The sequence below is a fragment of the Mus pahari genome, chromosome 1 (genome assembly GCF_900095145.1).
Source record: "Mus pahari chromosome 1, PAHARI_EIJ_v1.1, whole genome shotgun sequence".
Lineage (NCBI taxonomy): Eukaryota > Metazoa > Chordata > Mammalia > Rodentia > Muridae > Mus > Mus pahari.
Window position 1 is genome coordinate 116,908,993 of NC_034590.1, and position 9,703 is coordinate 116,918,695.

Sequence of the window (9,703 nt, forward strand, 5' to 3'; positions counted from 1 at the left end):
TCCATCAGAGAGAAGGTGTCAGAGAGTGGAGAGAGGCGGGGGTCCATCAGAGAGAAGGTGTCAGACAGTGGAGAGAGGCGGGGGTCCATCAGAGAGAAGGTGTCAGACAGTGGAGAGAGGCGGGGGTCCATCAGAGAGAAGGCAAAGTTGAGTAGAGAGAAATTTAGATACAGTGGAGAGAAGCTGAGAACTGGTGATAAAAATTCAAGATCCACTGAAGATTTACTGGAGTCAAATATTGAGGAGCGCGAGTCTGCTGAGGTGAAGCCGAAAGAGCACTCAAGAACGGGAAGTGCCACGGAAGAGACTATTGAAAGAGTGATCAGTGTTACTGGTGGTGAAGGTGTGATGGAAAATCTGAGTCAGGAAATTCCTTCTGAAAGTGTGGAAGGGATGGATGACCACGGAGGAGCCAAGACAGGGGCAGAAACTGATAGTCATGTCTTGGATGGAATGAGAGATATTGCTGATGAATCTGTTCCTAAGGAAGAGAAAGACACACTTGGAGAAAGCCCCAAGGAGTCAGGTGGATGAAAAATTGAAAGTGAAGAAAGAGGTTGAAGTATTGCAAGTAAAGGAGAAGCTGGAGTCAAGGACTTTGTTGGTCTTGAAAGAGTGAATATGAATGAGGAGTGTGGCCCTCAAAAGAGCATAGGAAAGGAGCGGCAGGAGGCCCTGGGCACAAAGGCCAAGCCAGCAGTGGACGTGAAGAATGGGAAAGTGGGCAATGGAAACATTTTAAGGAGAGACAAACAACGTGGGGGTGAAGACTAAGAAGGACACTGCTTCCTGCTTGGAGAACCCTTTGAGAAATGGGTCGGGGTGGCTGGGTTTTTGACAGACACGTACATGGTCAGGGGCGGGAGATGTAGGAGAAGGTCAAAGACAGATTATAGCAGGGTAAAGGTTTGGCACTGAGGGCTGCGGGAGAAGCAGCAAAGAAGGGCGCGACTGAAGCAGACACCAAGATGGGGGCTCCAGCAGGGAGACACCAGGGGAGAGGGGTAATGGAGTAAAAGGTGAAGGAAGTGAGAAGTCACACCCACACCCACACCCTGGTGAAGGAAATGAGGAGCCACACCCACACCCGCCACAGTACTTAGGTTTGTTGACATAGATATAGATATATAGATATAGATATGCGCTTTTTTTTCCACCTGAGACAGGGTTTCTCTGTGTAGCCCTGGCTGTCCTGGAACTCACTCTGTAGACCAGGGCTGGCCTCGAACTCAGAAATCTGCCTGCCTCTGCCTCCTGAGTGCTGAGATTAAAGGCGTGCGCCACCACTGCTTGGCTGCATACACTGGATTTTAAACTGATTTCCTTTACTGTTCCTATACATTCCATGCAGCCAGTTTTACCCTCTGTTTTGACCATCATCTTAAGAGCCCTGTGCATCTGGACTAAACTTATCCTCACTGGTACCTAATCTCATTTTCCCAGGCTCATCTTACCCCTCATGGCAGGTTTGAATTGCCCGGATTTAATGGGAAGTTTTTTCTACCTGGATTGTTTTTATCTTTTACTTTTTTTTTTTTTTTTTGAGACAGGGTTTCTCTGTGTAGCCCAGGCTGTCCTGGAACTTAACTTTGTAGACCAGGCTGTCCTGGAACTCGGAGATCCACATGTCTCCACTAGGATTAAAGATGTGGGCCACCACAACCTGACTATACTTTTAATTATTTCATCTGGTCACTTGTTGATGTGATGGAAAGTGGGTTTTTTGGTTTGTTTTGGTTTTGGTGATGGTTTAGATTTGTATCCCTGGCTGGCCTGGAACTATATGTAAACCAGGCTGGCCTCTCAGATACAAATATCTACCAATATCTGCCTGCCTCTGCCTCCCAAGTACTGGAATATTTGTTTCTATTTTGAGACACAAGTTTCTTCTTAGCTCAGGCTGGCATCAGGTTCTTTTTTTTTTTTTTTAATATTTATTTATTTATTATATGTAAGTACACTGTAGCTGTCTTCAGACACTCCAGAAGAGGGCGTCAGATCTTGTTACAGATGGTTGTGAGCCACCATGTGGTTGCTGGGATTTGAACTCCGGACCTTCGGAAGAGCAGTCGGGTGCTCTACCCACTGAGCCATCTCACCAGCCCCCTGGCATCAGGTTCTTAGTCCTCCTGATCTCTGGCATTATGGGTTTATACCACTTTCCTTAAGCCTTGTTCATAACCTTCCCTCATCCCGAGGACCAGAAAAGGCCTCAAGCGTCTATTGTCAAGACTCCATTATCAGGCTGGAAAGTTGGCTCATTGGTTAAGGGCATTTGTTGTATTTGAGAAAGACCCATGTTCTATTCCCAGCACCCATCTGGAGGTTCACTACTTCCCTACTTCCTCCGGCACACACACACATAAAAAACAAAACAACACCACCACAACAACAACCAAAACAAAATCCATTATCAAGATAGGTTCTTAAGTCTTTATGGTAGAAGTGGTAAAGTGGATAGAATAGAATACTTCACAAAGCCTGATGTGGTGGTGCACACATTTAATCCCAGCACTCAGAAGGCGGAAGCAGGCGGATCTCTCTGAGTTCAAGGCCAACCTGATCTACAGAACGATTTCTAGGACAGCCTGTCTTTTTTTTTTTTTTTTCCTGAGACAGGGTTTCTCTGTGTAGCCCTGGTTGTCCTGGAACTCACTCTGTAGACCAGGCTGGCCTTGAACTCAGAAATCTGCCTGCCTCTGCCTCCCAAGTGCTGGGATTAAAGGGATGGGCCACCACTGTCTGGCCAGCCTGTCTTGAAAAAAAAATTACCCCCATTTCTCCTCTGGCTGTTTTTATTTTAAAGCACAATTTCTGAATAGAACTTTCATATAAATATCATAAGCACGTGATAGCCTCATGTCTAATTGTTCTTTAATTGTTGTTGTTGTTGGTGGTGGTGGTGTGTGTAGACAGTCTTTTTTTTTTTTTTTTTTTTTTTTTTTTTTTGTAGACAGAGTCTTATGTAGCCCAGGCTAGCTTCAAATTCTCAAATTCAGTACATGGCTAACAATGACCTTGACTTTCCGATCGTCCCCACTCCACCTCCAGAGTTCTGAGGTTTCGAGTGTGGGCCACCATACTCAGTTATGTGGTGCTGAGGATGGAGTCCAGGGCTTTGTGCATGAGGCAAGCACTCTGCCAGCATGGAAAAGTCTCCAGCCTTCATTTATTTGAGGTCTCAGGCTGTAGCCCAGGCTTGCCTATAGCTCACAATGCAGCCCAGGCTAGCCTCAAATGCATAGCATTACTCCTGCCTCCGCTAGAATCAGAAATGGGAACCACATTTGTCTCTCTTGTGCTTTTTCATTGTTTCCAAAAGATTTTAAGCGCGTTGCTATATTTCTGTGTGCACAGTGAACCCTAAGATACCCCCTTTTCCTTATTTGGGTCAGTTATGTCATCTGATAGATGCCACAGAAAGTGACCATAGGAAGTAAATGTTGTGCCGGTCCCTAACCCTCCCCCATGAGACAGAGTCTTACTATGTTGCTCTCAGTCTTGTTTTAGCCTACTGAGTGTTAGCGTTACAAACCACACACTGTGCCTGCAGTAGTTGTTAATCATCTCTCTGTCCTCTCCAGCGTGTAAGCTCAGAGGGAGCAGAGATGTGTGTCTGTGTGGAGCCTGCCGAAGCCCACTGAGCGCTAAGGATTCTTCTTGGAATCTGTCTGTTGCATTCGTTGACTTTACCCATCTCAGTACCATTTAACATCAAGGGATGAATCATTGCAGGGATTTTCCCGCGTGCCTATCTCCGGCTCTGTGATACCTGCAGATATCTTTGTTCCATACTTGAGCCTGAGCTTTGTCTGGGCACAGGATGCGTGCTGGCCTGGGCAGTTTGCTTTGTTTTCTTCCAACATGGCCACTGGGACTCCAGAAGTATTTTTATGCTGGAGCCAAATACACAGCAAGACAGTCTGTGGCTGTGGCCTGCTTTCTGTTCTCTGTTTCTTGGTCATAAACTGATTGCTTGCTCTTTCCTGTTCTCTGAGAACTCTGACCCCATAGTTGGACAATAAAGTAGAGATAGTGGAAACGGTAAGGTAGTAAAGGTAGGTTGCTGACGACTCAGGCCAACAAGCAGGGCGTTTTTGTGTATTCATTTAAAAAGAAATGTAAAGAGATTTATTTTGACATGTATGAGTGTTTTTCTTTCACGTATGTCTGTATATCACATGGGTGCTGTGCCCATAGAGGCCAGAAGAGGGTGTTGGCTCATTTGGAACTGGAGTTACAGATGGTTGTGAGCCAGGTCTCTGCAAAACCAGCAAGTGCTCTTAATGAGAGTCGTTTCTCCAACTACTTTTGTTTGTCTGCTTGTTTGTTTTGAGGTAAGGTCTCACTATATTCCCTGGGCTGGCCTTGAACTTGTTATGTAGTCCCAACTGACCTCGAACTCTCGACCCTGCCTCAGTCTCCTAAATGCTGGGATTGCAAATGTGCAAGGCCATTCATTCCTGCCTTTCTTTGGTCGTGAGTTGGTGAATGACACTGGTCTTCTGACTTCTGTTGTGAGCAGTTAAGTTGCATAGGTACAGACCTAGCACCATGTGTGTTCTCTGTCATTTAATCCACTGCTCAGTCCTCTGCCGTGGGAGCCATTCCTCTACCAAGTCTACCAACTCCAGACTGCCAGAGCCAGGCTGTAACTCAGCCAGCCTGACCCCAGAGCCGCCCTCCTCTGTTGCACATCAGTGTCCATTGTCTCGGGGCCAGCTGACTCTGTTTCCTAGCTTGCCAACTCAGGCTCTGCCTGGAGTAGGGGAGAGGCTGAGAAACAACGCTTCCATTCATTTAGCAAAGTTTGCAGCAAACTCACTTCAGTGGCAAACATAAATGCAGGGGCTTGGGGTACAGCTCAACCATTAAGAGCACTGGGCTGCTCCTTCAGGAGACTGGGTGGGGTCCAAGCACAGTATCTACATGGTGGCTCACGACCATCTGTGTTTCCAATTCTGATGCCCTCTTCTGACTTCCCCAGGCACTGCACACATATGAGGCGTGGGTGTGTGTGCATAGAAAACACCTATGTTCATAAAAAACATCTTTTAAAGAAAGAATATAGGCCTGGCAGTGGTGGCGCATGCCTTTAATTCCAGTGCTTGGGAGGCAGAGGCAGGCAGATTTCTGAGTTTGAGGCCAGCCTGGTCTACAAAGTGAGTTCCAGGACAGCCCAGGCTTCACAGAGAAACCCTGTCTCAAAACCCCCCCCCCAAAAAAAAAAGAGAGAAAAAAAAAACTGGGGTCTGGAGAGATGGCACAGAGAAACCCTGTCTCAAAAAAAAAAAAAAAAAAAAAAGAATATAAATTCAGAAAAGTAATGTTTATTTTCTTCTTCAGGCCCATGTCTACCCGAGACCATCATTTGAAGATTCCTCTGGTGAGTCTGTGAGCTGAGGTGTTGTCATCTCTTTAAGAGACACCTTCCTAGGTACAAGGCGAAGACAGCATTTGCCCTTGTATGGGAAATGCCCTGCACTTCAGGAAGTATAGATTCTGATGAATCGCCAGGTTTCTGATCCTTGGCTGCATGACTCACCTGAGATATCAGGTGTATTCCATCAGAACCCAGACACCAGTGAAGAGCAAGCCAAATGCCAAATGCCGCCTGCCTAGTAAGCGCAGAGGTGCTGGATTGTCTAGATACTAGAAGGTTGGTTTGTTGAGTTTATTGTTTCCCTATGTAGCTCAGGCTGTCCTGGAACTCACATGTAGACCAGGCTGGTTCTGAACTCACAGAGATCCATCCCCCTGCTTCTGCCTCCAACATGCTGAATTAAAAGTGTACATTCTCTACCCAGCCCTTATTTTATTTGGAAGGTTCTTGCTATGTTGCCTGGGTTGGCATTGAATTCATGATCTCTGCCACAGACTCCCAAGCAGCTGAGATAGCAGGCCCACAACATTTCATCTGGGTGGGTTTTGTGTGTATAATACCCTACTCCGCTAAAGTTAACCAAAATTCACACACCTGGGAATTAAGGCCTGAGTGATTCTGTTATATTTTTTTCTTTTGAATATTTCCTTCTTTTTTCTTTTTTTTCTTTTGAATATTTCCAATGATCTGTTTCTTCTTCCTTCCTTCCTCTCTCTCTCTCTCTCTCTCTTTCTTTCTTTCTTTTCTTCAATACAAAGTCTCAGTATGTGGCTCAGGACTGGACTTACAAGGGTATGAGAAGGACCAGCTGCAGTGGTTCATGCCTTTAATCCCAGCACTCAGGAGGCAGAGGCAGGTGGATCTCTGTGAGTTCAAGACCAGTCTTGTTTACTTGGAGAGTTCTAGGCCAGCCAGGGCTTTATAGTGAGACTCTGACTTTGAAGAAATAAAGAAGAGTGAAAAGGAACAGGGACCATACAGGTAAACACGGAGGACAGATTTTCTAAGCAGAAAGGAGGGTGTGCTGACGCTCATGCCGGGAAACTGAATGGATTTCAGGAAAGGGCAAGGAGAGGATGTGGTAAAGCTACAGCAGGAAAAATATTGTCCAGTCAGATGTGGACATGGGAGGAGCCTTGATGAAAGGACTTAGACTTTGTTCTGTTGGCCATAGGGACAGTGACACTGTCAGACCTGTATTAGAAATGACTAAGCCAAGACGTGGAACCACCTGGGCCCAGGGGAGGGGCCAACTCAAGCAGGAGGTATGAGATGATTGTAATGGTCCAGGGTGGAGAGGGCGGGGCTATGGACTAAGGCAAGACTGGGAATAAAAAGAGAAGAGGCTTTGAACAGGTTTAAAAATTGTGTTCAAAGTCAGGCAGCGGTGTCAGCACTCAGAGGCAGAGGCAGGTAGATCTCTAGGAGTTTGAATCTACAGAGTGAGTTCCAGGACAGCCAGAACTACACAGAGACCCTGTCTCAAACAAACAAAAACAAACCAGGGGTTGGGGATTTAGCTCAGTGGTAGAGCAAGGACAAAGCCTTGGGTTCAGCCCTCAGCTCTAGGAAAAACAAAACAACAAAAAAGCCCAAACCAAAACCACACTATTACAGCAAGGCTTGCTCCTTCATTGTGGATAAGTGGTGAGGGTGGAGGCACCCAACTCACAGACTGGTTGCTGTGCACATCAGGAGCGTCCTCTAACCTGGAGACAGCCTTATGGGAGGGACTGTGGGTTTTAATTTACTTAGTAGCTTATGTATGAGAGCGAGAGAGACAGAGACAGAGACAGACAGAGAGACATAGAGGCACAGGCATGGCTATCAGAGGTCAGCTCTTGGCATAGATTATTGCTTTACCCCTTACTGAAGCAGGCTTCTTCTTTCCACTGGGCTGTATCATCCAGGTTGGTTGGCTCTAAGCCTTTTAGGAAAATTTCCTCTCTGCCTTTTATCTCTCTGTGGGAGTGCTGCAATTACAGATGCATGCTGTGGTTTCTGACTGGTTTTTATTTTTAGAATTATTTATTTTATGTATACAAGTACACTGTTGCTTTCTTCAGACACACCAGAAGAGGGCATTGGATCCCATTACAGATGTTGTGAGCCACCATGTGGTTGCTGGGAATTGAACTCAGGACCTCTGGAAGAGCAGTCAGTGCTCTTAACCACTGGGTCATTTTTGTTGTTGTTGTTGTTGTTTTGTTTTGTTTTTCGTTTTGTTGTTGATTGATTAGTTGGTTAGATGATTTATTAACAGCCCTGACTGTCCTGGAACTCACTCTGTAGCCTAAGCTGGCCTTCAACCTATAGAGATCAGCCAGCCTTTGCCTCCTGAGTGTTGGGATTAATGGTGTGCCCCACCACCCCACCACTGAGGGCCTTGTTTTGTTGTTTTTAACTTGGGTTCTGGGATTCACAGCAGGCACCTTCATTGACTGAGCCATCTCACTAGCCAGGGGCTATTTATTGTTTGAGTTTTATAGGTCATAGAAAGTGAAGATGGGTCGGCCAGCCTAAGTGACATTGCTAGTGATTGCGGTGCTGATTGTGAGTTAGGGATAGGATTTGAACCAGCATGCTTCCTCACTATGCCATAGCTTCACCAGCTGAGTGGATTACCACTGTCAAGTAATTGGGGGTCAGGTCACCTCCCAGGGCAGGAGTTAAAAGCTGTGTGTGGCGGGGCATGCCTGTGCTCCCAGCACTTTGGAGTTGAGGGAAGGATGATCAGGACTTTAAGGTCATCCTTGGATATGTAATGAATTTGAGTCTAGCCTATATGAGACCTCATCTCAAAAAAAAACGACGACCACCACCACCTGAAGCAGAGGGAAAGGGGAGAAAGCAGCCACAGAGTTAGGCCTAGAGCTGCTCTGGGATCCCACAAGCGTTCAGCCACGCTCTTGGATACTGTTCAAGCCACAGACATGTTATATGGGGATCATCCTTTGGAACTAATTAACTTTTAAAAATTTCAAGTTTTGGCCAGGCATGGTAGCACACAGCTTTAATCTTAGCACTCTGGAGGCAGAGGCGGATATATCTCTTAAGTTTGAGGCCAGCCTGGTCTACAGAACAAGTTCCAGGATAAGGATAATTGGGGCTAAGCAAAGAAATACTGTCTGGAAAACCAAAACCAACCAACCAACCAAAACAAAAACTTGGAGATTCATAGTAAAATCTGGGTTTCTGGAGTTCCTTGAAGAACTGAGATGTTTGGCCACATTAGACCTATGCTGCAGACGTGGACACCTGTCTGATCTCTCCACCTGGGGCCTGCCTGACCTCTATCACCTGGAGTGTCCCAGCCTGCCTGGGGTCCCTGCCCACCTCTGCAGTGTTTGCAGCTGGTGTTCCACCATGAGAGGAACCACTGAGTGTGGCTCAGATGCCAGTCTGCACTTTAATCAGTGTTGGGCCCAGGCCCCCCTTTCTGCCTAAACATTATCCCTTTTGAGTTTAAGGGACTGTGAGACAAGACACGTGCTTTGTTTTCTTTGCCTTTTCCTTCATGCTGTGAGAACTGGGAAAAAAAGGAGTGTCCAGTACTCATTGTTCTTGAGCCCATTCGGAGGAGGGTTATGTACAGTTGCTTCAGGACACGGGAATGGCCATAGTTCCTGAGGTCAGCACTGATCAAAGGCAGCATAGGCCAGATGTGGCCATGCACACCATTAGTTTCAGCACTTGGGAGAGAGAAGCTGGTGGGTCTCTATGAGTTCAAGGCCAGCCTGGGCTGCATAGCCAGTTTCAGGCCAGCCAGAGCTACACAGCGAGACCTGCCCAGTCTGGAGAAAATATGTTTTTAAACTACAATATAGCAATAGGCAGAGTGGCCCAGGCCCGTGACTCCCCCAGACTCTGGAAGGCTGAGGGAGGACAAATCTCTGAGTTCTAGACCAGCCTGGTGTATCTAGGGAGACTCTGCCTTAAAATCCAAGCAAAAGAAACTACTGTAGCTGGGCAGTGGCAAAAGTGAGGAGGTGGTGTGCAAACCGTGCTGGGTCTGCGGCTGCTGCTGCTGGTTTCCGTCCTTTGTTTCGTGATGAATCATTTTTTAGGTCTTGAGCTGTAGACTTTGGCTATTTCATACAGAAGTCTTCAGGGAAAGCTTATGTATAGATGCATATGATTGTGCCTGCCACAGTTTAGGCAGCTGAGCATTTCCTTTAGAGACCCAACTTCAGTACATTCTTAGAACGTTTTACATGTTCCTGCGTACTGAGCCAGAAAGTACAAGATCCAGGTTGGCAAACAGATATCTTGTCAAGTTAGATACTTTCTTATTATGAATTTTACTTTTTAGATTATTTT

General features: G+C 46.3%; 1 protein-coding gene across 1 annotated transcript in view; it reads left to right on the plus strand.

The window, feature by feature from the left end:
* Positions 1-9,703, plus strand: part of LOC110338654 — a 28,029-nt gene that overhangs the window by 1,063 nt on the left and 17,263 nt on the right. Inside the window, exon 2 of the mRNA XM_029536175.1 lies at positions 5,347-5,386. Within this exon, the coding sequence (XP_029392035.1) occupies positions 5,347-5,386 (40 nt within the window). The remainder of the gene's footprint in view (positions 1-5,346; positions 5,387-9,703) is intronic.